This window comes from Monodelphis domestica, chromosome 4 (assembly GCF_027887165.1).
Source record: "Monodelphis domestica isolate mMonDom1 chromosome 4, mMonDom1.pri, whole genome shotgun sequence".
Taxonomy (NCBI): Eukaryota; Metazoa; Chordata; class Mammalia; order Didelphimorphia; family Didelphidae; genus Monodelphis; species Monodelphis domestica.
In genome coordinates this window covers 83,371,459-83,398,377 of record NC_077230.1, presented here as the reverse complement: position 1 = coordinate 83,398,377, position 26,919 = coordinate 83,371,459, and the positions used below count along the sequence as shown (strand labels likewise).

General features: G+C 40.7%; 1 protein-coding gene across 1 annotated transcript in view; it reads right to left on the bottom strand.

Moving 5' to 3' along the window:
• Positions 1-512: 512 nt before the first annotated feature.
• The window catches only part of PLA1A (phospholipase A1 member A), a 51,295-nt gene continuing 24,888 nt past the window's right edge, over positions 513-26,919 (bottom strand). Inside the window, exons 7-12 of the mRNA XM_007493735.3 lie at positions 20,858-20,947; positions 17,169-17,336; positions 11,233-11,322; positions 9,433-9,541; positions 3,241-3,399; positions 513-1,023 (exon numbers count right to left, since the gene is read on the bottom strand). Of these exons, the coding sequence (XP_007493797.1) occupies positions 939-1,023; positions 3,241-3,399; positions 9,433-9,541; positions 11,233-11,322; positions 17,169-17,336; positions 20,858-20,947 (701 nt within the window). The 3' untranslated portion in view covers positions 513-938. The remainder of the gene's footprint in view (positions 1,024-3,240; positions 3,400-9,432; positions 9,542-11,232; positions 11,323-17,168; positions 17,337-20,857; positions 20,948-26,919) is intronic.

Sequence of the window (26,919 nt, the reverse complement as noted above, 5' to 3'; positions counted from 1 at the left end):
TGGGATTTCCCCCTTAAGTGTTTCTGCTGAATAACAGGTACAGTTCTAGGTAGAAAGTCCAAAGATATAAGTTACTTCTGCTTATAAGAAAAAAATCAGTATTGGAAGACAGACATGCTAATTTACTGCTGGCTGGACAGTGAACTAGTCCATGTATTCTGAAAAAAAAATTCAGAATTACGCAAGAAAAGTTTCTAAACTGCTCATACTCTTTGAAGTCAATCAACAAAGCATTTCTTAAACCTCTACTAAGTGTCAGGCACTGTGACCTCTACTGGGTTTATCCACCTCCCTGAGGACATTGGCAACAGAAAGAACAGCCCCAAAGTTGGTAAAATGGTCATAGCAGCACTGTTTATAATACAAATTAGGAACAAATTGTGCCCGATGATTTGGGAATGGCCAAACGAATTATTGCAGAATATTTTTGGATGGTAAGTAATTGTGAATATGAAGAAATTAGAGAAACATGGGAAGACATATACCGAATGAGAGAAGCAAAACCAAAGGAATAATATATATTATGATGATTTTAATAATGCAAATAAAGACAACACTAAAAGGCAAAGGAATTTGGGTCAAACCCAATGGTCACTGTTGGTTCCAGATAACATTTCCTTTCAATTAAGAAAGAAACTAGAAGAGTGAGAAAGTACATGCACTGTCAGTCACAATAGCAATCTTAGATGGCTTTGCTTAATTATTGTTTTGTAACAGAAAGGTCCATGACAAGGGAGAGCACTGTTTGTTGCGAACTAGTAGGCTCCTAGATCTAAACAAAATCCATGGATAAAAATATACTGAGTGGTAGTTTTGTGCTACTTAGTAGATAATAGCAGAAAAATATTATCCTTCGGATGAGAGCCGTCTCTTATAAGACTCTTAGGAGTCTCTTACAAAAACCATTCATTCCTCCCCAAAGATCTCCAGGTATTATACTATGTACATGGTATTTCCAGATTTGCATAAGTAATTTTATCTGTTTTCAAGGTCATCGATTCAGAAACACACCACATCTTCGTGCTGCAAGGGAAGAAGAGCAAAGGGTTAGGAGTGCCATCAAGGCATAGATGATTAACTGGGCAAAATGAGTGATAGCGGGCCAAGTGAGATTAGAGGTGGGTTGGGTTGTTGTGAGTCTGGTTTTGGTTGTTTTTTTTTCAGGATGTGGAGATTATTTTTATTTTAAATTTTATTTAAAAAAATTTAGGGTTACATGCTTCATGCCTCCCTCCCCTTTTCCCTCCCTTCCCCCACCCCAAGTGGACAAGCAATTCCACTGGGTTATATATGTATTATCACTCAATACCCATTTCCATTTTTGTAAGAGAGTCATCTTTTAAAACCAAAATCCCAAATCCTATACACATATAAGCAAGTGATAAATCCTATTTTCTTCTGCATTTCTACTCCCACAGTTGGTTGTCTAGATGTGGATAGCCTTCTTTTGTAGATTTTCCAACTATACCCTTTCTTATAAGTCCCTCTGAGCCCGTTTTAATGCAAGTGCAAGATTCACACTCACAATCTTGGAGTTAAAAAAGGGTTACAAGATCAGTACTCTAAAGCCTAAGCGATGAAGCCCTTACAGCAGTGTGGTATGATGGATAGAGCACTGGACTTGGAGTTAGAGACCAGACTTCACACCCTCCTTCTGATGGTTCCCAGCTGTGACCACGTGGAAGTCCTTTAACAACTTCTCTAATCCTCAGTATTCTCACCTGGAAAGAGTAGCTAGCATTGCACTTACCCTCCCCCCCTTAGGTCCCTTCTAGCTCTTAATTTATGTATGATCCTTTGATTTGCCTCACAAGTAAAATTTTGAGGTTCAAATGAGATAAAGTGTGCAAAGTGATTTGCATAAAGTACTATTCTAAAGCTATTATTGTTATTATTCAGAATATTGAAAAGCAACCATTAGGGAAAATTCAGGGAGAGGGGACAGAAATTAAGCTCTGCCACTTACTACCTATGTGACCTAGTCATTTTACTTTTCAGAGCTACCATTTATGTTTTTAGATTTCGACACTATTATACTGAAGCAGCCGGCATGCCACTCTACAGAAAAGGGTGCCCTTTTTCAGCCAACTCTGAGGCCAGGAGTCGTGCATTGCCTAGGAATGAGCCTCTCACTCACAGTATGATTCTAGTTGCCAAGTCAATAATAACCATCGTAATAGCTCAGACTTGTCTAGTTTGTACTTTGAGGCTTGTGAAGCACTAGCTATCGCCTCCTTCAAGCCGTACAAGAACCCAGGTGCTATTTTTAATTCCCATTTTGCAAATGAGGAAACTGATGCTGGGCTTAACTTCTCCAAGATAGTCTGTTTCCCTTGACTCTAGTTCACCATGTCATCTGCTCTATCATGCTGATTCTCCTTTATATGTTCTCGATGCAGAGAGATCCCATGGTTGTTCTTCAGTCTATGTTGGTCTGCCCTCAATTGGGAAGGACAACAGTGGAGGTTAATGGGGCTGAAGTCACCCTTCCGTGAAGGTGGTAAGCTTCAGAGTGTCTCTAGGCCACTAGAACCTTAGCAAATCCTCTACCTCTTAGACAGAAACAAACATGTCTTTAGCCTATTCATCCAAGAATTGGATTCTGTGAGCATCGTAGACGATAATTCTATTTTGAGTAACAAATATTTATTTGATGGACTATAATAAGTGGCTTCCCACCTCAAGTTAGTTATTCCTCTCTTCCCTTTGCCCCATCCTCATTGGCAATCATTCATCAAAAACAGCCCCTGGGCCACTGAAATGTCACATTGGCAATTATTGCTGGCCTAGTTTGTCACAGACAAATGAGAACTTTAGAGAAATAGAGAGAACAAATGGGAACAACCATAGGGCTGATTCAGAAGAATATGTTTAGCTTTGCGTGGTAAGCTAGAAGAACCTGGTACCAAGCAGGACAGGGAAGTCTTGATCACCACTTACTCATGATCATGGCTGACTCGTATTAGTATATTTTCTTATGGGAAATCTGTGACTGAATGGCATCTTTCCGTATCAGATTTCATGAGGCCATATTGGTGCTATCACCCAGAAGCCTTAACAGTTCAGAATGACATCCCAGGGCAGAACTAGCTAGCCAATATTAAAATAGGTTTTGTCCCGAACAAGCCTACTTCCTCACCCTATCTTGTTTTAAAGAGATTTCTATATTAGAAGTGCTATAGTCACATGGAAAGGATAGATATTTGGGCTTGACAATGGTCATCAAAAGGATCTATTTACCTGTGGTTAGCAGGCAAGGGGATGGCGCAGAATTTCACGATGGGGTCCTTGTCATTTTTCCAAACTTTGGAGGAAAGAAATTTCAGAAGCACTTGATTTATGTGGCAATGTGGGGTTGAGTGGGCTATCAGTCCTTTGCCAAAGAGCTGGAATTTAGGTCTGTAAGAAAGCAGGAGAGTCAAGACCTAGATAAACTATTGCCCGGGCCACTTGTTTGGTACTTATATATTTCCATATTATATTCTAAAGATTTGTTATTTCATTGATATGAATGATCCCTCCATGTGTGCTAAAAGAAACCCCTCTAATTCTCAGAACAATGGGTGTGGCTTGGGATGGAAAGATGGATCATATCTCACCCCCTTCACAATAACCATTCCTGGGGCTTATCTACAGTACGATCACATCTCCCCCTAAAATACCCACACTCTATCCCCTCCCATTGTTGTACAAGCTCTCCCAACTTTTTCTTTATTGGGGATTGGGTGGGTAATTTGGGGGGGAAACAGGGAGGAGGAAATTGGATCACAGATTTAGAGCTAGAAAAGATCTCAGCGATCATTTAGTTCACACCCTTCATTTTATATATGAAAAGATTGAAGACCCAAAAAAGTTTAGGTAATGAGATGCCCAGAGTTCTAGGATAATGAGAAGAAGTAGGATTGAAAGTCTTTCCTCTGTACTTTGCTGCCTTTTTCTGTCATAACTGAAAATAATTAGCTACCACCCAGGCATGCACAGTGGAAAGCTTTTTTAAGAAACTCCCCTTATCACACCTACCTCCTACCCTCATATCACTTTATGACTGTTACAGATCCTCCTCAGAGGATTGGTGATCTCTGTGCCACAGGGAAAAGTCTAGCGAGTAAGAGCCCTACTCCTATTCCATCTTGGCTGGGATAGAGTGAGGCACAAAAATTGAGAAAGTAGGGATGAGTTGTGATGTTCCACCCACTCCTCCTCTAAACTTCCCTGTTTCTATTGAGAGCAACACCAGCCTTCCAAGTCACCCAGGCTCACATTGTCAGTGTCATTGTAACTCCTCATTCTCCTTCATCTGCCTTCATCCTGCATAACCAATCAGTTGTGAAATCTTTCTCTCTTCACATCTCCCACATTTTCTCTTTCTCTACACTCATCCAGCTTCTACTCTAGTTGGAACTCTCATTACCTACCACCTTTGACTCAAGTCTCTTCTTTCTCAAATTCATCCTCCATGCAGATGTTAAAGTAATTGTACTAAACTGCAGATCTGACCAGGTCACTAATCCTCCCCACCTCAGATAAATTCCAGGAGCTTCCCCAATGGCTCTAGGATCAAATATTATTTTATCTTTATCTCACCCTTTTAACAGTTTTCTTTTTCATGTAAGTTTTATAATATGCTTAATACTACAAAAGAGCATGTATATAATTTATAAAGAAATAAATATGTACATATTGGAATTGCCCTCACAACTACTTTTTCAGGAGTATAGAATAAGGTTGTTTACACACCACTCTTTTAGGAGATTGTCTCCATTAAATGCTATGCTCCCAAATTAATCACCAGTGGCCAACTTTCTAGCAGTAAAGCTCTAAATTTAGCTAGATTGATCCCCAGCTCACAGAAACATCACTATATGCTTCTACTAAAGCAATAGCCTGCTGGTGGTTCTGTCTGCCACAAGTCTCTTCTAACTTCAGTCCATCCTCCATTAAGATGCCAAAGTGATCTTTCTAAAGTGCAGGTCTGACTATGCCAGCTACCTTTTAATTAAACCCTGTCATCTCCAGGATCAAATATAAAGTCCTCTGTTTGGTATTCAAAGCTCTGCATTACTTGCCTCCTCCTCTACCTCTTAGAAACCCATCTTGAACTCTAAGATCCAGTGATGTTGGCCTCCTTGCTGTTCCTCAAATAAGATATTAGGCATTTTCATCTCCTGACTCTAGGTCTTTTCATGGGTGTCCCCCATGTTCTTCCACCTCTTGGATTCCCTGGCTTCCTTTAAGTCCCAGCTAAAATTCCTTCTTCCAGAAATGTTTTCCAGTACCCTTTAGTGCTAGTGCCTGCTCTCTATTAATTATCTTCCATTGGTCCTGAATATAGTTTATTTGTACCGTGGAAATTTGTATGTGGTCTCTCCCATTGGATTATGAGCTCCTTGAGGGTAGGGATGATCGTTTATCTTTCTTTGTATCCTCAGAACTTAGCACAGGACTGGCACACAGTAGGCACTAACTGTTTAATGACTATTGACAGTCAGGGACTAGAAACTTTTTCACTTGGTAAGACCCTCTGGAGCTTGGAATTCTCAGGTATACCTCTTCCACCCCATATGGAGTCATCAAAGCAAGCCTATAGTGGAAGACTTTTCATATATTACTTGATATTTTTTAAACCTCTTACTTATATATTAGTTCCACTGCAGAAGAACATTAAAGGCTAGGCAATGGAGGTTAAGTGACTTGCCCAGGGTCACATAGCTAGGAAGTATCTGAAGTCAGATTTGGACCTTGGATTTCCCATCTCTGGGCCTGGCTCTCAATTCACTGAGTCGCCTAGTTGCCCTTTCATCTGATACTTTTAATTAACCCCCAATTTAACATGTGTTTTGGATTTTCAGCTCAATAGCTTCCTGACACTGTTGTTCAAGTTGTTCAAGCTGGGGATAGATTTCTCTTTTTTTTTTGTTGATGCCTTTTATTTTTTTTATTACACGTATTTATGTCACTGGATAACTTCTCATCTAGGATGTTCAGTAGGATGATTCATGCTGCAGGTAGAGGTTAATCTCAAATTTGCTTTACATGAATCTATTGTATACTAATTATGTATAGATTTTGGTTTTTGTCCCTAGAGTTATTTTTATCCGATTCTGATATCTTTCTGAATAAATAAATATTAATAGCTCACGCTAATATAGGTTTTAAACTTTACTATGTGCTTTCCAGATCTTAATTTATTTAAATCTCACCACAACCCAGTGGGTAGGCCAAAGCCATATTACAAATCAGAAAGCTAAGGTTCAATAACTTGTTCAAAGTCTCATGATAGAGGCAGCTGGGTTGCTCAGTGGATTGAGAGCCAGGCTTATAAACAAAAAGGTCTTGGATTCAAATCTAGCCTCAGATACTTCCCAGCTCTGTGACTCTGGACAAGTCTCTTGAAATCCCTGTTGCCTACCTCTTATCACTCTTAGAGCTTAGAACCCATCACCCTGACTTCAAATCCAGTGTTCTAGTTACATGTATAAGACTACCTTCAGAACAAAGAAAGGAACAAAGGATTTTGTAATTTACCTGGTGGGAGTAAGGGGACATTGAAAGCACTGACACCCTTCCAGTTTGAGACTTGTAGATTACATGGCCCTTAAAGTTCCTTTCCTGTTTCAAAATGCTCTGATGGCTTCTATGATACTAGACTAGGAAGTCCTTGAGGGCAGAGACTGTACCATTGAGACATGCCAATTTCTTTTTTACTAAAAATACTCCATAAAAATTGTTGAAAGAAAGGAGAGGGTAGAGAGAGAGAGGGAAATAGTGTTTTGGAGAAAATGAAAGCAAGACAGAGAGAGAGGGAGAGAGAGAGAGAGACAGAGAGAGAGAGAGAGAGAGAGAGAGAGAGAGAGAGAGAGAGAGAGAGAAGAAAAAGGAGAAGAGAGGGAGGGGTAGAGAAAAGAGAGACACAGAGAGAGACAGAGAGACAGAGAGAGACAGAACTTCAGAAGAAAGGGCTAACTGTTAGAAACAAAGAAATCTCTGGGCCATAATACTGAGCTGGAGATTATATATATAATAAAATCTCATTTGATACAACAATCCTGTGTGACAAGTAACAAATATCATCATCCCCATTTTAAGGTTAAAAGCAAACAAAGACCTAGATAGGTAAAATGGGTCTGTCCAAAGTCAGACACTTAGAATTGATGAGGCTTTGTGACAAAATTAAAATCTCATTTCCAAACATCTGATAACAAGCTATCGGTTCAGAAATCAAGGGACTTTGCTTCCGCAATTGGATGACCATGGTTTAAAAGGAGAATTGTGATGTTGTTGAGTTGTATTCAGTCATGTACAACTCAATGATCTCATTTGATGTTTTCTTGGCAAAGATCCTGGAGTGGTTGGCCATTTCCTTCTCCACTTTATCTTACAGATAAGGAAACTGAGGCAAACAAGGTTAAGTGACTTGTCTGAGGCCAGATCTGAACTCAGAGAGATGAATCTTCCTGACTCCAGGTTTGGCACTCTATCTACTGTGCCACTTAGCTGCCCTGCAAGGCATCTATTTAGAGGGCATCTATTCCCCTGCCCCTACACCTACATCTAACAACCCTTTGACATCATCCTTCATTCTCTTCTTTAAAAATCATTCTCTGGGGGGCAGCTGAGTAGCTCAGTGGTTTGAGAGACAAATCTAGAGATGGGAGGTCCTGGGTTCAAATCTGGCCTCAGACTACCCAGCTGTGTGACCCTGGGCAAGTCACTTGACCCCCATTGCCTAGCCCTTACCATCTTCTGCCTTGAAGCCAATACACAGTATTGACTCCAAGACAGAAGGTAAGGGTTTAAAAAAATCATTCTCTGCTCACCTCTGTCCTTAAAATCTCTAAATCTAAGACTTGGCTCAAATGTCATTCACTTTCTACAACAGTGGTGCCAAAATCAAATAAAAACAGGGCCACTAACCCATACATATGGATTCTTAGAGTCACAGATGAACACAGAAAACCACATATTTAGAAAAATTATGAACTACTGTATTTTTATTCAATTTGTTAAATATTTCTCAATTAATTAGAACAGGAATATTATGGCCTACATGTTGGACACCTCTGGTCTACAATATTTGATGTCTTTCCTGTTGCCACCCCCTCATTATTTTATATGCATGTATATATAGTCTCCAGCTAGAATGGAAACTTTTTTTCTTAACCCTTACTTTCTGACTTAGTAACAACTCTTAAGACAGAAGAGTAAGGGCTAGGCAAATGGGGTTGACTTGCCCAAGGACACATGGCTAAGAAGTCTCTGAGGCCAAATTTGAACCCAGGTCCTCTTGATTCCAAGTCTGGCTCTCCATCCACTGAGCCATCCAGCTGCCCACCCCTTTGGTTATTCTTTTGCATGTACATATTGACTCCCCAGGTCCTCAATGGCAGAAAGCATTTTCACTTTTGTCTTTGTACCCCTGGGGCTAACCCAGGGCCTGGGACACCCTAAGCATTTAATAAGTGTTCATTGATTGATGATAGTCCAACCCACTCATTACACTAAGGAGGAAAGTAAGGCCTGAAGAAGTTAAAGACTTGCCAGAGATCTCAAAGACAGCAAGTAGGAGAGGCAGGATTCTAGGACAGTATGTCCAGCACTTTAAATTGTACCCCAACGGATGCTTTGTAAAACTTCATTTATTTATTTATTTACTTACTTATTTGTTCATTCATTTATTTATTTGTTTGTTTATTTATTTATTTTTATTTTTTATTTTTTAAACCTTCCCTTCCCTCTTGGAATCTATACTGTGTATTGGCTCCAAGACAGAAGAGTGGTAAGGGCTAGGCAATGGGGGTCAAGTGACTTGTCCAGGGTCACACAGCTGGGAAGTGTCTGAGGCCAGATTTGAACCCAGGATCTCTGAGCCTGGCTCTCAATCCACTGAGCTACCCAGCTGCCCCCTATTTATTTATTTTCACTATTTAACTGTGTCCTATTAGTCAGGCACACAGATGCTGAGAGTACAGTTCCAATTCCTTTGTTTTCTCCCTGTGTGGCCTCAGGCAAAACCCTTGGCCCTCTGTGACTCAGTTTTCTCTTCTATAAAATGCTGAGGTTTGACTAGATGACCTCTGGTTCCCTTCTAGTTCTAAGTGTATGATCTGAAACTGGGAGTTTCTTGAGAATAGCATGGTGCCATATTGTGTCAGGAAAGCTTCTACTCTTGCTACCCAACCAGGTGTTTAGTAAGAAAAGTGCCCTGATGCCCCATAATCCCTATTTCTAGCCTCAGATGCCAGGAATGAATGAATGAAAAAAATTGGAAGGCGCTTATTTAACACCTATTATATGTGAGGGACCATACTAGGCACTAGAGACACATTGGAAAAGGGGACACAATTCTTGACCTGATCAGGCAAGACCACACATACAGAAGAAAAAGAAAGGAAGTTCCCAAGGGAGGAGCGGTCAGGCACACGGGTTACTTACATGGTGATCTTAATGGGAGTTGTGGCATTACTGCTATGCAAAGCAACTTCAATGTTGGTGTTCTTGTTTCTCACCGTCTGTAAATGAAACTCCACGAGGGTGTAGTAGTCTAGGAAAGCCAAACAGAGCAGGGAGAAGCACTTAGGAAAGAGACTGTTGGGGAAGGTTAGGGAGGCTCGACTTTGTACTTGCATCACGCAAAGGTAGCAGTCCATCTGAACGTGGGCTAGGGCTAGGGAATCTGGACAGCTCCTGGAAGGAACAAGGCTACAAAGAGGCACTTTTGAATAAAGCCAGAGCATCCAAGATCTGGATCTGGAAGGTGCCTCCATGGTCATCTCTTCCACTCTCATTTTACAGCTGAGGGAAACTAGACCCAAAAAATTTAGTGACCTGCCCAGGAATACACAGGCATTAGCATCAGAGGTAAAATTTGAACCTATATCTTCGGACTCCATAGCCAGTATTCATTCTAGTGCCTTCCCTCTGTTAATGATTTCTTATTTATCCTATGTATAGCCACTTTGCATATATTTGCTTGCATGTTATCTCCCCCATTAGATATTAAATCCCTTAAGGGCAGGGACTTTCTTTTGCCTCTTTTTGTATCCCCAGCACTTAATACAATACTTGTATATAGTAGGTGCTCAATAAATGCTTATTGCTGTTCTATTATAGCTTATATTTATTTTGTGGTAAGTGGAGTCATGTATTAGAGAGCTTCTATTGGTCAGTAAGTAATACCCAGAGAGGGCCAATTCTCAAACTTTATCTCTAAAGATTTGTGCCTTGTCTCATGTCTGCCCATCAAGGCACAATCTACTACGAAGAGAAAAGGTCTGTCACCTGTCATGGAACTTGATTCTCCCCCAGTACAGGAGGGAAGAGATGTCTGGGAAGAGCATGAGCCATGGACTTGACTTTAAACATCCACTTCTATAACTCCCTTGTATTATCATACAATCATAGCTTTAGATCTGAAAGAGACTTTAAAGGTCATCTAGATGAGGAAACTGAGGTCCAGAGACAGGGAATGGCTTGCCCAAATCACAGAAGTAGTCAACAGCAGAAGTGAGATGTGGATGCAAGTCCTATGACTCCTGAGTCAGACCTCATGTGGCATTGTTTAATGGACAGAGCCAAGACTATTCTCTTTCCTTCCTGCTAGACTACTTTCAATATTAGGATTCTCATCCTAGAAATACAACTAAAACATGAGTGGAAATAAGGAACAACTTCAGCAAAGTTGGAGCATATAAAATAATCCTACATAAATCGTCAATCATTTTTACATTACCAACAAAGCCCAGCAGCAAGAAAGAGAAAAAAGAAATTCTAGTTAAATTAACTGTAGATAATATAAAATAATTGTGAGTCTATCTGCCAAGGCAAAGTCAGGATGCATATGATCACAATTATAAAATGCTTTTCAGACAAATAAAGTCAAATCTAAACAATTCAAAAAACATTAATTGCCCATGGGATGGCTGAGCCAATATAACAATATTAGGATTCTGAGATGAGGGATATTTCTTCTTTTTATTTCATTTTAAACCCTTTCCTTCCATTTTAGAATTAATACTGTGTATAGGTTCTTGGGCAGAAGAACAGTAAGGGCTAGGCAACGGGGGTTAAGTGACTTGCCCAGGGTCACACAGCTAGGAAATGTCTAATTCAGATCTGAACCCAGGACTTCCTGTCTCTAGACCTGGCTCTCAATCTACTGAGCCACCCAGAGACCCCCTCTTTTTTATTTTTGTCATTTGATTTTATTTGGGAGAAGAGGACATTGCTACTCACAACAGTATGGAGCCTTGGAAGTGGTCATGAGGTAAACTTTCACTTCTTTGGGAGGTTTTTCCATATTGAGACCTCCTTGTTCCAGCAAACCTAGAAGAAAAGAAAGAGAAATAACTGAGGCTGAGAAGGCCCAAGTCAAGAAGCAAGAATGTTCTGGTTTCTCTTCATTGTCATCACAGCAACCCAGCAAGCAGCCATATTTATTTAGAGGAAATACTGATCTCTGGCTGGTAGTAAAAATTATGATTTGATTTGATTTTGCAGATAAGAAGTTTTGTTTTATCTTTTAGAAATGTTGATAAACTTCTGCAAAACAAATTTCTTCTTAAGGCAAGGGTCTTGGCCATTGTAGTTATATTAGGAAGCCTTAGGTGACACCTTGACAGAGGAGTGTGTTTCTCATGGGCTCTTTGGTCTGGAATACACACATCAGAAAGGTAGTATGGGGTAGTGTGGAGGTGTCAGACGCATGGTCCATATTGACAGTAGCACTCCAGAGTGTGTCCTGAACCAAATTAAAAGGTAATTGAGAAGGGGACAGTGAGGTAGCTCAGTGGATTGAGAGCCAGACTTAGATAATAATAACATAGATAATGTTAACTTATATTTTTCCCCCCTAACCCTTACCTTCCATCTTAGAATTAGTACTGTGCAGTGAAGAGTAGTAAGGACTAGGCATGGGGGTAGTGACTTACCCAGGGTCACACAGCTAGGAAGGGTCTGAGGGCAGATTTTAATTCAGGACCTCCAGTCTCTGGGCCTGACTCTCAATCCACTGAGCCATCCAGCTGCCCCCTCAATTTGTGGTTTTCTAAATCAACATGTGGCCCACAGGGATCCTTATGTAGTATTTAGCAGCTTTGTTACTATTTGTTTAACCCCACTGATATGGCTGCTTGGAGTCCAAAAGTCTTGGATTCAAATCCTGTTTCTGACTTTTAGTAGCAGGATAATTCTCAGGGAAGTCACTGGGAAACTCAAGCAATTCCCTAGAATTTGTCTACTAAGTCATAGATGGTATATATGATTTGTATCAGTGGAGAGTTTCCACACTAAGAAAATCTTAGACCCTTCAATTGTGTATGTTCACCCAACACTGCCAGGCCTGCATCATATTTTCTCTTTGATCAATCTTCCAGATGCCCTAGGACCATGATGGCAAACCTATGGTACATATGCCAGAAAAGGCATACAAAGACCTCTCTCTGAGCATGTCACCTCCAGAATTCATTACTAAAAAGGCAGAGGGACTCGGTTCTCTTTCCCCTCTCAATAGACCTGAGGACATTCTGTTTTTATTTGACACACATATCTGCCCAGCAGTCCACTTAATCCCTCCCGTCTGGGATAAGGTGGGCAGGTGACAGGCAACAGAGCTGTAGGGGAGGGGAGCACTCATTCCCCTCCCTAACCCTAATCCTAAATTATTGCTAACCCTAAATTCATTTCTAACTCTAACCCTAAATTCAATTCTAACTCTAACACTAGATTCTAATCCCAACCCTAAATTTATTTCTAACCCTAACCCTAAAGTCATTTCTAACCTTAACCCTAAAGTCATTTCTAATCCTAACCCTAAATTCATTTCTAACCCTAATCCCAAACCTGCCCCTCTGCCCAGCAGTCCAATGGAAACACTTTCTCCCTTCCTTATCTGAGATAAGGGAGAAGAGGGGGGTCCAGGACATGACACAAGGCCTCTAAAAGGTTCACTATCACTGCCCTAGGACATAACACTATCTCATATCTCCAGAGTCAGAAGCTGTGAGACCACCTTGAGGATTGGCCCGGCAGATCTTGAACCTACTAAAAAGTTGCCTTCATGAGCAGACCTCCTCCCAACCTCTGATACTCTGCTTAGATGCATTTTCCATCTAGTATAATCCCTTCCAGTGTTCCTCTCCCCATCTCAGAGATATTATACCTCTATCTTTGGAAAAAACAAGCCTTCTTCCCCAACTAGAGCTGTCCCTTCCCCTATTTGCATCCACCTCAATCCACATGGTCCTACTTAATTTAACTCTGCCTGCCTCTTCCACAGAGACAAATAGGTGGCACAGTGGATAGAGCACTGAGTCTGGAATCATGAAGACCAGAGTTCAATACTAGACTCAGATGTATAATTATGAGCAAGTCCCTTAACCTCTGCCTGCCTCAGCTACCTCAACTATAAAATGGGGATAATAGCACCTACTCCACAGGGTTGTCATGAGGCTCAAATGAGATAATATTTGCACAGTCCTCTCGTGTTCCTTTCCTCTTCTGGCATTCACAAAGACTGGTTCCTTCCAAAGCACTGCATTCTCAACTACCCTTTCCACGTCTGAGTACATCTCCTTTCATGCTCCTCAACTCACAGGTCTCACTGAAGAAGTTGGAATACTCTACCATTTTCACTCAAAAGCTTCTCCCTTGATATTTACATAAATTTATCACCTAATCCAGATCCAGGCAGTCATCATCTACTGACTCTGAGGACAATTTCCTTTCTTTCACAGTAAGTTCAGTGCTTTGCTCACAGCCTCCCTCTCTAGCCCAACTGTTGTCCTCATACTATAGGATTTTGAAAATATAATTAAGGTCCTCAAATACGCCAACTTCCCAGTTCCTCAATCTACTCAACTCCATGACCTCCAGCTCAATCTCTGCTACTTGCTCACAGGTCAGTCACACCCTTGACCATGCCATCAGCCATAAGTGTTCCACCATAGTTCAAGAACTATGAAATTTCTTTATCGAATCATAATGTAATTGGAAGTGGGCTCTCTTCTCTCACTGCATCTTTGCCTTTTGACTCCCAAACTCTCACAGTAATATCTAATTCCTCTGCCTCTCAGTATTTTCTAGGCCATTACCCCTACTCTGGCAGCGTTTGCTTCCCTCAACAATATCCATCCTGTGTGGAGTGAGAAATTAAGTGAGTTATTCCCAAGGTAATCATTATGAATATATCCCAAATGAATTTCCCTAGGACCCTAGTAACAACTAGTCTCTCCCTGGATTGCCTCACCGCATTCAGAAAAGAAGGCAAGTTCAATACCTTTAACTGAGTGGAGCAGAAACAACGTATATCTTTACTATACTATACAAAGTATTTTTGGAATTGTGGGATATATCTTTCAAGTTGATATTTTAAATCATGAGTAAGTTTGCATCTCTCTCCCAGTTTCGGTAAACCTTACCCTATGTACCATATATCTTTCTGCTATGCAGTTTAGAACCTCTAGCCAAACCCTGATCAGTGTTCCAATAGAATATAAATTGGAACCTCTAACTGGCAAGAGAGCGTTCTAACTGAACTCTGTGGGAGTTTGAGAGGGGGTTCCAACAGACTAGGAAGCAGGTCAAGGATGTGAGAGACTTTTCCCCAGGCTTTTCTCTCTCTCTCTCTCTCTCTCTCTCTCTCTCTCTCTCTCTCTCTCTCTCTCTCTCAATAAACAACTGCATTGTGATGGACACTTTCCTGGTCTCTTGAATAGTGGTGAGACCCCCACTGCACACACATCCCTTTGCTGAACTAATTCAATTCTTCACTATCTTCTGCTCTTGAATCCTTTAATATCCTCATCTTATCTCTGTGAAGCCTGGATTGATTAGCAGTTCCTCTATCTACCCTCTTTGTTCCTACTCATACACTATTAAATGGTGCTCGAGAAGGTCACAAGTATGTCCTGACTTGGGGCTCTACCAATCTACTTTTTCTAATCTTAGCTGGACCTTCACTTAGGTTAGACAATGCTACTCCTTCCTAATTGAGTCTCTTTCCAACTCACCATGGTGGCTGTTTCAAATCTTTTTTTCTCTCTTTAGGCTCCCATGGAACCCCTTCACCTATTCTCTCAGCTAAGGCTCTTTAAATACAAGAGAAAAAAACTGTGGTAATTTGGGGTGAACCCCCTCTTTTCTCCTTATTTTATATCTATCTGGTATCATCCCTCCATTAACTTCTCCTTCACTTAATTCTTAGATGAAGACGTAAACCCTTCTTTCTAAGATCAACTTTTGATCCTCCCCTCTTGCCTTTTCTCCAAAAGATTGCTCTCACTATCACGCCTAATTTCTTTGTCTGTCTGTCTTTCTTTCCGTCTCTGTGTCTCTTTCATTTTTAATCTCTTCCAATATTTGGATTCCTTTCTTGCTGTCTACAGATCACCCTCACTTGATCTGACGTTTCCTGTTCACTATTCTCCTACATCCGTTCTTCTCAACTAACTCTGCTTTCCTCTCTCCTCACTCAGTTCTAAACCCTGTGCAATCTGGTTTCTGGCTCCATCACTCAAATAAAATTTCTCCTTCCAAGCCAAAGTTACCAATAATCTTTCCATTGTCAAATATATTGATCTTTTCTCATTTCTCAGACTCTATGTGGTCTTCAACATTGTTAATCACCTGCTGGATACTCCCTCCTCTTGGGGTTTTGGTGATACTGCTCTTCCTTGTTCATCTTCTTACTTGTATGACTTCCTTCTCCGTCTTCATCCAGGTCACATGCACTAATTGTACCTATCCTTCACAGCTCCATCTTGGGCTTTCTTCTCGTTTTCTATCCTCTTTCACCAACCCATCTGCATTCAGTTTTTATGCCTATATAGATAATTCCCAGATCTAAATGGCCAGGTCTAGCCTCTCTCCTGAGCTCCAGGGCCACCTCACCCATTGTCTTCAGGACATTTTGAACTGGATGTCAGTTGGACATCTCAAACCCAAGTCCAAAATGGAATTCATTGTTCCTCCTCCCCCAAACCTACCCCTCTTCTGAACTTTTATGCTAAGGAAGCCACTATCCTTCCAAGTACTGGGGTTCACATCCTCATTGTCTTCTTCACTCACTCACCCCACATAAACAGGCAAATTTCATACTTTTCCCCCATGGCATTTCTTGAATAGAATGTCTTCTTTCCCCTCATGTAACAACTGCTCTGGCTGGCCTTTATCACCTTTTTTGCCTAGACTACTGAAACAGCTTTCTAAGGTAGTTCTTTGCGTCAAATCTCTCCCTGCTGACCCATCCTACCCTTAGATGCCAAAATGCCAGTCTGATTATGTTATCCTTTTATTCAAGAAACTAATGATCCCCTATTTTTTCTAGAATCAAATATCAACTTTTTCACTTTTAAAGTACTTTACAACCTAGCTCCTTCCTATATTCTTGTGTATTTTTCCCCTCCAGTTTAGTCCTACTGACTGTTTCTCACACAAAGCTCCATCTCCTACCTCCGCATCTTTGTACTGGCTGTCCCCCATGCCTGAACACACTCATTCCTCATCTTCACCTCTTCCCTGCCTTCAAGACTTAGTTCAAATGCTACCTTCTGCATGGGGCCTTTTCGGATACTGTAATGACTAGTTCCTTCTCCTCTAAGATGACTTTATATTGGGTGGGTGGGGTGGGACAGCTAGGTGGCTCAGTGGATGGCAAGCTAGGAGTAGAGACAGGAAGCCCTGGGTTCAAATTTGACAGCTAATACTTCTCAGCTGTTGCCATTGGACAAATCACTTAACCTCCCGAGCCCTTACCCTTTTTCTGACTTGGAATCAGAATGCATCATGCCTTGGAACCAACATGCAGTATTGATTCGAAGATGGAAGATAAAAATTATTTTTTTTTACTCTAAAAGTAAATAAGTAAAAGGGCCAGAATTTGAAACTAGATTGTCTGATTTCGAATTCAGTGGAATTCTAAGTGAAAGTATTCAGATGTTATTACATTCCAGCAACTTTCATATGATAGTTGCAGAATGAATGAATAAATAAATGAAATGCTAAATCAGTGAATGGTAGGGAGCTGAATGCAGAATACAACTACAAATGAGAATTAGTTTAGAATTTCATCAGTTGCTTCCTGTTTTCCTTTAGGGAAAAGATTTTTCTTGATCACAAAAAATCAGGACTTAAATTTAGGGCAGTTGCTAGCATTGCAAAGATGAAGACTTTACCAATTCTGGGGCAGGAATGCTGAAAGGGATGAGAGCAATCCAGACACTGTCCTGAACGGAAATCCTTGAAGCTTGTGCAAGGAAAGGCCATCAGTGGACAGGAATTCTCCAAGGCACTGAGGTAAAGATGAACAGCTCTCATGTGGTCACAGATCAGATAGTTGTAACCTGAACAGAAATATAAAAGTGAGGCCCCAAATGGAAATTCCCCCCTCTCCACTGACTGCCAGTAACTCCCCTTCACCTCTAAATTGGCAGACTGTAAGTACTCGGGACTGTCCCACTGAAAACACTACTTTGAATGTTAACTGATATATGGTTTGGAATGGATTTTATTTCCTCTTCCCTTTCCCCTTCATAGTGGAGAAGCAGCTATTCAATTGGAGACTGATTCCCACATGGAAACAAATAGTATTCAAAGGTAGATTTCCAGAGGGAAAGAAGGGAAGGGATATACAGTTACATAACACTTATTTTGTGCTAAGAAAATGTACTAAGAACTTTACACATTATCTCACCTAATTCTCACAACAACCTTCTGTGCGGTAGGTGCTGTTATCTCCATTTTGCAGTTGAGGAAACTGAGGCAAACAGGTTAAGTGACTTGCCTAGGGTCACAGAGCTAGGAAGTATTTGAGGCTAGATTTGGATTCATGTCTTCATGACTCCAGGCTTGTACTGTATCAACAGCCTAAAGTGGTAGAAGTCTTCGCATTCCAATCTACATGCTTCCATTGGAGAAGGCCATCCACTGGTTGCCTACTTTTGTAGGTCATTGTATTTTCTTTGAGAGTAAGGAGGTAGAGAGGGGAAGATTGAGACTACCCTGGGAACTCAGGGTAAGGAATTTCTTCCACCCATACAGATAGGTGCTTTCTCAGCCATTTATAGCTTGAGAGGTGCCTAAAGACCAGAGAGGCTAAGAAATCTAGCAAAAGGTGAGAATTGAACCAAATCATTCCCATTTGGAAGCCTGCTTCTTATCTCCTAGGTCAGTCTACCTCTCCTTTTACAGAGAGCAAATTTGATAAACCCTGAAAGAAGTTGTCATGGAAAGTGAAAATGAGACATTCACTCTCACCTCCTAATTTAGAGAACCTTTGCTAAAAGGATCCTAGAGTTGAAAGGGTCTTAGGAGAGCATCCCCTTCAACCACTCTCACCATACAGACTGTGGAGCTCAGGTATAAAGAGGTTGGGAGATTTGCCCAAAAATAAACTCAGGTATTCTCTTATCACTACACCATGCAAGTAGCCTAGATAACAGTTTTCTTTTCCATTCTAGAGAGGAAAAAAAACTGAGGCCCAGGTAGCTAAGGTTAAAAGATGAGCATGAAGGGGCAGGACTGTTTGGTCGAGTCTGAGTCTTTGTGACCCCATTTGGGGTTTTCTTGACAAAGATACTCGAGTGGCTTGCCATTTTCTTCTCCAACTCATTTTACAGAAGAGGAAACTAAGGCAAACAGGGTTAAGTGACTTTCCCAGGGTCACATAGCTAGGAAGTGTCTAAGGTTAGATTTGAATTCAGGTCCTCTTGACTCCAAAGTCAGAGCTCTACCCACTCTACCACCTAGAGGCCCCAAAGAGGGATAGGACAGGGAGAGGAGCAGCATAAAAGACTGAAGGAAGAGGAGACTTGAGCCTGGAGAAATGAATTTTTCAAAGTCAAATAATCAGTTAGTATAAGAGCTGGGACAAAATCTCTTTCTCCTGATCCTGAGTTAATGCTCTTTCTACTACCTCACTGCCTGACTATAAAGCACTGGATCTGGAGTCAAGAAGACTTGAGTTCAAATCTAGCCTCAGATACTTATTAACTGTATGACCCCGGGGGCAAATCACTTGGCCTGTTTGCCTATTTGTCCTAGTTTCTTCAAATGTAAATTTTGGAGAATAATAATACCTCTTAGGATTCTTTTGAGGATCAAATGGGATCTTGAAAAAAAAAACAAACACCTCATCTTCCTTCTGCCTTAGAACCAGTACTATCATTTCTAAGGCAGAAGAGCAGAAAAGGCTAGGCATTTGGAATTAAGTGATTTGCCCCAGGTCCTACGGCTAGAAAGTATCTGAGGTAAGATTTGAACCTAGGTCCCTTCTGACTCTAGGCTGGCCACTCTATCCACTGTGATCTCAAATTGGGCCTTCTAAACTGTTCTACATCTTGGGGAAAGTGCTAAGGGGGAAGTAGCTTTCTGCCCATCTTGTTGGAAATTCTATACCACTTTCTTAAAATGACTCCATTTTGTTGCCCTCTAAAAAATGTCCTTCAGTGTCCCCTAGAGTACACTTTTAAGTTCACCTTAGTCACCCACATAACTATTTCTCACTTCCCCACCCCACAACCCAGCTGTCAGGCAACTGAGAAATTCTACTCTGCTGGGTGGAGGTCTTGGCCAAAAAGTCAAGGAGAAAGGCAATGCTGGCTGGGGGTAGTCAAAAATTGGCATGGGAAGACTCCCTTGATCTCTGTTTATACTTATCCACTTAAAAAATAAATTTAAAAGGAAATTAAAAAATTAAAATAGAAATTGGCTGGGCACTCTGGATTACAGAGCGGAAGATGGCACTTGTACCCTTACAAAAGGTTTGTAAAGCATCAACTTGTGGCAGTTGATGGTCCCTGGCCTATGGGCAAGGCAAGATGGCCACCGCAGGCCTGGAGCTTTGAAAACAAGCTGCCTTCATCCTTTAAACAAGCAGCCGATGGATTGAGGTTGAAAGGAGGAGCTGGCTCAGGGTGGTGGGCTAGGAAGTTCCCTAAGCTTTGAAGACCTCTCTGTCCCAGATCCCTCTGACCCGCAAGGGTCTCTTCGGCCTCCAGCAAAGCTGGAGCTACACTAACTGCCTCTCTACCTCTTTCCCAAGCTTTCTGTCTAACTGCCTAGTCTGTGCCCACCACCAAAGAGTCTTTGAGGAAGTACCAATCTGGTAGCTGGAGGAGGAAACTAGTGACCAGGCTGGTCGAGGCCCCAAAGGTTCAGCTGATGTGAGCAGAGGTAGAGGAGCAGACAGATGAGAAGAGAAGTCTTCCCAGGAGTTCAAAGATGTCTCTGGGATGAAGGAATTGCTGGCTGGAGCTCACAGGACCAAAGCAGGAAATTGGAGATGTGGATGAGAGAGAGAGCTAAGTCCAACTGCTGCGATAGTCTCTCTCCTCTCTCTCTCCCCCTCCTCCTGGCTGGCTGTTAACTGTACCAGAACACTCCCCAGAATTCCAAATTCTCTTCCTGCATTTGGCCTTCCAAGCCAAATCTGCTTTTCCTTCCCTTGCATTTATTTAGTTATTCCTATTTTCAACAGCCCAGTCTCAAAAACATTACCAGAGCCCTGGGGCTCACAGGCACCTGTTCAAAAGCCTTCCTTGCCCAGAATATCATCCTAAGAAGGAAGCAATTGCAAGGGAAATTGTAGCCTCAGCCCTTGTGGTCTAAGGACTTTATTCCCAAGATCAGCACTGGTTGTCAGTTATTTCCTGAATTAAGGGGGAATCTAAGGGGCTCCTTTCCTTAGCTGACAGTTGAAAGTACTCTGGAATCAGAGGAAGCAGCTTTTTCTACACCCATTTCTAATTCTCACTTTGTTTAGCTTTCCTGGATCTCAGTTTCCACATCTATAAAGTAGGGGAGTTAGACTTGATAGCTGACATTGCTTCTGTTTCTTCATCTATGAGGTTAGATGCCAATATACCTGCATGAATAAATGAAGGACACCCTGGCTGGTCTTGGCCACCATTGACAAAATAGTCCACGTGCCCTACTGGAATCCGGATACCTAAATCTGAAAGGAATAAAAAAATATGTTAGCCTCTTTCTCCAAGGCCCAAAGTCACTTCAGTTTCCCCTGAGAGTTGAAGAATAAACTTTAACTGAGTCTAATGTCAGATTTCAAACTATGCAGGTTATACATGAAAGGTTTGGGGAGAGTCGAAAAAGCACTGGTTCTAGAGACTGAAGACTTGAATCCCAATCCTGCCTCTGATCTGTATGACCTTGGGCAAATCATCCTTCATTTCCTTATCTATAAATGAGTACATTGGCCTAAATGACCTTTTAGATCCCTTCCAGCTCAAGATCTATGACTATATACCAGTTTCATACTTGAAAGAACTTTAATTTTTTTTTGTAATTTTAAAATAGATTTGGTAGGTGTGTGGGAACTAGCTCCTGAGAGCAGATTGTTAAATTTTTAGAGTGAACATTTATAAGAAATTTACATTTATAAAAACTGGTAGATGCTACACATAGGGCTTGATGTATTGTTTTGTTGATTGTCTAGACTTAAGGAGGTGACGGAGTGGTCATATGAGGAACAAGATGAAAGGCTAAACATTTTCTCTGATTCCCACGCTCTCTCAGACATCTCCAAAATAGAAATTATGCACCAAAAACCGAGCAACTTCAGCTCCCTCCATGGTCTAGGACACCCAGAATCCAAAAGAAGGTTTAAAAAAAACCGTTGAAGAGAAGCTTACTGACTCTTCGCTCACTCAGAATGCCAGCCCACCTCCCACACTATGGCTATGGGCATCAAGGACCTGACATCTGGGTCAGGACTTGGAACAAAAGTGAACCCCATACCCTAGTCTCTCCTCCCTCTTTCCAGTGCCACTGAGGCCCCTGCTCCAGGTTGCAGAATCTGCCAGGCCATGAGAGAAGGTGACTGTAGCAGATGACAGCTCTTCAGGAGCAAAGTCATGCTGGGGGACACAGCTCTTGTGTGCAGGACATAGCTCTCTTGCACTGCAAAGCGCTGATTGCTGATGTGGAGGTGGACAATGCCATAGCACCACCAGCATGATACCTTTCTGAACTGCCCAGAGGGATTGTGAGAGGACACTAGGACCAGGCAGCCCTCCACTAAGACTGAGAGGAAAGCCACAGTACTTAGCTGGGGGCAGTTCTTTTTTTTTTTTTTACATTTTAAACATTATTTTATTTGGTCATTTCCAAACATTATTCATTGGAGACAAAGATCATTTTCTTTTCCTCCCCCCCCTCCTGACACCCCTCCCCTGGGTATCACATGTGTCCTTGATCCAAACCCATTTCCATGTTGTTGGTATTTGCATTAGAGTGTTCATTTAGAGTCTCTCCTCTGTCATGTCCCCTCTACCTCTGTAGTCAAGCAGTTGCTTTTCATCAGTATTTTTACTCCCTCAGTTTGTCCTCTGCTTGTGAATGGTGTTTTTTCTCCTAGATCCCTGCAGATTGTTCAGGGACATTGCATTGACACTAATGGAGAAGTCCATTACATTCGATTGTACCACATTGTATCAGTCTCTGTGTACAATGTTCTCCTGGTTCTCCTCCTTTGGCTCTGTATCACTTCCTGGAGGTCGTTCCAGTCTCCATGGAATTCCTCCACTTTATTATTCCTTTGAGCACAATAGTATTCCATCACCAACATACACCACAATTTGTTCAGCCATTCCCCAATTGATGGGCATCCCCTCATTTTCCAATTTTTTGCCACCACAAAGAGTGCAGCTATGAATATTCTTGTACATGTCTTTTTTCCTTATGATTTCTTTGGGGTAAAAACCCAGCAGTGCTATGGGTGAATCAAAGGGCAGACAGTCTTTTAGTGCCCTTTGGACATAGTTCCAAATTGCCCTCCAGAATGGTTGGATCAATTCACAACTCCACCAGCAATGCATTAATGTCCCAACTTTGCCACATCCCCTCCAGCATTCATTACTTTCCTTTGTTATCATGTTAGACAATCTGCGAGGTGTGAGGTGATACCTCAGAGTTGTTCTGATTTGCATCTCTCTGATTATAAGAAATTTAGAACACTTTTTCATGTGCTTATTAATTGTTTTTATTTCATTAACTGAAAACTGCCTATTCATGTCCCTTGCCCATTTATCAATTGGAGAATGGCTTGATTTTTTGTACAATTGATTTAGCTCTTTGTAAATTTGAGTAATTAAACCTTTGTCAGAGGTTTTTATTATGAAGATTGTTTCCCAATTTGTTGCTTCCCTTATAATATTAGTTACATTGGTTTTGTTTGTACAAAACCTTTTTAATTTGATGTAGTCAAAATTATTTATTTTACATTTTGTGTCTCTTTCTAAGTCTTGCTTGGTTTTAAAATCTTTCCCTTCCCAAAGATCTGGCATGTATACTATTCTGTGTTCACCTAATTTACTTATAGTTTCCTTCTTTATGTTCAAGTCATTCACCCATTCTGAGTTTATCTTGGGTGTGAGGTATTGATCCAAACCTAATCTCTTCCACACTGTCTTCCAATTTTCCCAGCAGTTTTTTTTTTATCAAATAGTGGATTTTTGTCCCAAAAGCTGGGGTCTTTGGGTTTGTCATAGACTGTCTTGCTAAGGTCATTTACCCCAAGTCTATTCCACTGATCCTCCTTTCTGTATCTTTAGCCAGTACCAAATTGTTTTGATGACCACTGCTTTATAGTATAGTTTGAGATATGGAACTGCAAGGCCACCTTCCTTTGTATTTTTTTTATTATTTCCCTGGATATTCTTGATCTTTTGTTCTTCAAAATGAACTGGGGGTAGTTCTGAACACCCAAAAGTCACTTAGGACAGAGACCTACACTGGTGAACTGTGAATTGTGCAGTGTGGAAAGAATCTGAAACATTTTAAGATCTAGCCCTCAGGGAAACCATCCTCAAAGAGGAGGGAGCAAATCTGGCCCCAGACTCTTCCTACCTTTGTGGCCCTGGGCAAATCACTTCACCCCCATTGCCTAGCCCTTACCACTCTTCTGCTTTTGAAATAAATATTTAGTATTGATTCTAAAACAGAAGGTAAGTTTAAAAGGTGGGGGAGGAGGGGCAGGCAGAGGAAGTCAGAAAGTGGAAGGAAATAAGATTGGAGGAAATAAGATTGAGATTACAAAAGAAGAACTCAAAGACTTTGAACATGAGCAGATAATCAATAGGGGGGGGAAATTTACAATAGAATAAAAAATGTCCTCTAGATCTACTAAATGTAAACCATTTTATTTATATATTAATATTATTTACATTTAGATACTAAATGTTTAGGCATGTATGAATAAATACTGCAAAACAAAGGAAGATGATCCAACATTTGATGAGATAGAGGACCCTGTAGAATATGAAAACATGGAACAATGCACTGTTTCTTTGTAGTTCAAAAGCAAAATAAAAATTATAAGGGCAGAATTTATGACCTGCAAATCAAACATAATAAATAAAATAGAAAAACTGGAACCTCCAATGGCAAATCTCACCAAAGAAACAAAAGCAAGAACAATAGATACAAATAATACAATACAAATAGAATACAAATAAACAGAAATGAAAGACAATCTAGAAGAAGAAAAGCAAAAAACAACAATATTAAAAGAAAATATGCTCACAATGCAAGCAAAACATAATGACATGAAAGACAGGATAGTTACAACCCACAGGTCTCTTCAAGGAATATGACATAAAAAAAAAAAACATGGCAGAGTGACAACCACAAAAAGAACCCTTGACATCAGAATGCAGTAAATGTTAGAAACACCCAGAACTTCTGAACATAAAAACTAAAATACTAATTTTAAAAATTCACAGATCACTTCCTGAAAAAACTCAAAGTTGCAAACTTCATAGTGGTTAAATTTAACAATTAAATTCAGAAACCAGAAGTTCTGTCAGCCATCAGGAGAAGCCTTTCAAATACAGATGTTGAGATAGTGAAAGACCTTCAGATACAAAGGAAAGGACATTTGAATCATACAAGACTATTTTGTACTCCCAGAAAATGTAGGAGGGAATGAAATAATGTGTTATGAAGAGCAATGGAGCTCTAGATGAACCTCAAGGTGGCCTACCCTGCAAATCCAAGCTTAACTATGAATAAAAAAGATGATGTTTAATCATAAAAAGGTGTTTTAAACATTTTAAAAAAAAACTGAAAACCAAGAGTTTATTTGCTTGTTAAGTAGCCCATATAAATACAAGAGGAGGGAGCAGCTAGGTGGCACATTAGATAGAGTGCCAGGCCTGCAGTCAAAAAGCCCTGGGTTCTATCTGGCCCCAGACACTTCTTAGCTATGTGACCTTGGGCAAGTCACTTAATACCATTTGCCTAGCCCTTGCCCTTCTGTTTTAGAATTGTTCTTAGGACAGAAAGTAAAGGCTTAAAAAAATGCAAGAGGAGTGAATACACACAGCAGCCAAGGCCAGCATCAATAAAGTGGCATCAGAGAGACCAGTAAGAAACTTCTTTCTAAATGTACACAAAAAGAGATGTAATAAATCTTGTGGAGGTAACAATGAAGATATGAGCCTGGGGAATTATGGACATTATCTGGCAACACCCTAATTACCAATGAATCAATGTTTTGCTATTGTTCTGTCAGAATATATTACAACATGGAAGAGTAAATGGAATGGAGAGATGAGAGCAGAGGAATAAGGAGGGTTACATGATGTGCTCTTTTCAGATCTAGGGCAAACAATGAGGAGAAGGTGACCCTTATGTCTCAGAAAGACAAGAGCCTACAGGTGAGGAGGAGGAGGAGGAGGAGAAGGAGGAGGAGGAGGAAGAAGAGGATGAGGAGGACTGAAGGATTGAAAATTTGGGGAATGAAGGAGGTCTTGCTTTGATGGTAGGAGAGAGTTCTATTGATGAATGCTCCTATCAGTGAAGAGAGATGATCTGTGAAAGGAGGTGGGGATCTTATGCTGGCTATGATCAGGGGAATTTGTGATTGAAAATCTTACTTGTCCTATCTCTGGAAGGTGGAAGTTGGAACTCCTAGGAACAACTAGAACCTGAGAGAGGAAGAGAGCATGGACCCATCGAGGAGAAGTGAGGAAAATGGGGGTGGGGATGGGGAGAAGGTAACAAGAGGAGAGTATAGGTCAGTGGTGGGATGGATAATCTGGGATATGGTTGCAGTGGCTCTACCAATGGGAAGTATCCTCTTTGACACTTGAAATAAGTAGCATCATTCTAGGAAAGAGGTCCAATGAAAAAGGACAATACTCAAAACAAACTCTAAAATGTAACGGTGAAAATTGCCTCTAGGAGAGAACCTGGAATAGATTCCTTGGAAATTTTGACTGCATAAGGAGTACAGAGAAAGTCATAGCAGTAAGGAGTCAGAATGAGGGTCTAGAGTAGACAGAAGGAAAAGATAGATAATGAACAGTGAGAGAAATCCTTTTTGGAAAGGGACAGGAAAAAAAGAGGAGAAGAAGAGAAAATCTACTTATCTATTTGAAAGAGAGAAAAAGGAAAGAATTAATATAACCAGATAAAAGCAAGAAAGAAAAAGGAACTAATGAGCAAATTCTCAAAGGGAAAGGGGAAATGAATGAGAGGAGAGGATCAAGGAGAAGGAGGAGAAGGAGAAAAAAGCCAGTGAATAGGGGTTAACTTAAAAAAAATTAAGGTAAAATAACTAAAGGAGCATACTAGTGTTTATAACAGAAGAGGGGGAGAATCATAACTTCAAAAAACAATATTAGTGACAAATGGAGGAAAATATAAACCCCTCATAATTTAAAATGTGAATGGATTAAGTAAGCCATCCAATAAAATGACAAAGAGTGATGAATTGAATACGGGAGAAAACTCTGAAATTTGTTGCTTACAAAAAACAAATCCACTTTTACAAAAATATTCTAAGGAATAATATTCCTTAATATGCCACAATTTGTTCAGCCATTACCTAATTGAGGGAAACTAATTCTTTTGTGGCATGATGGTGATGGAAAACTATTGTGTTCTAAGGAATGATTAATAGGGTGC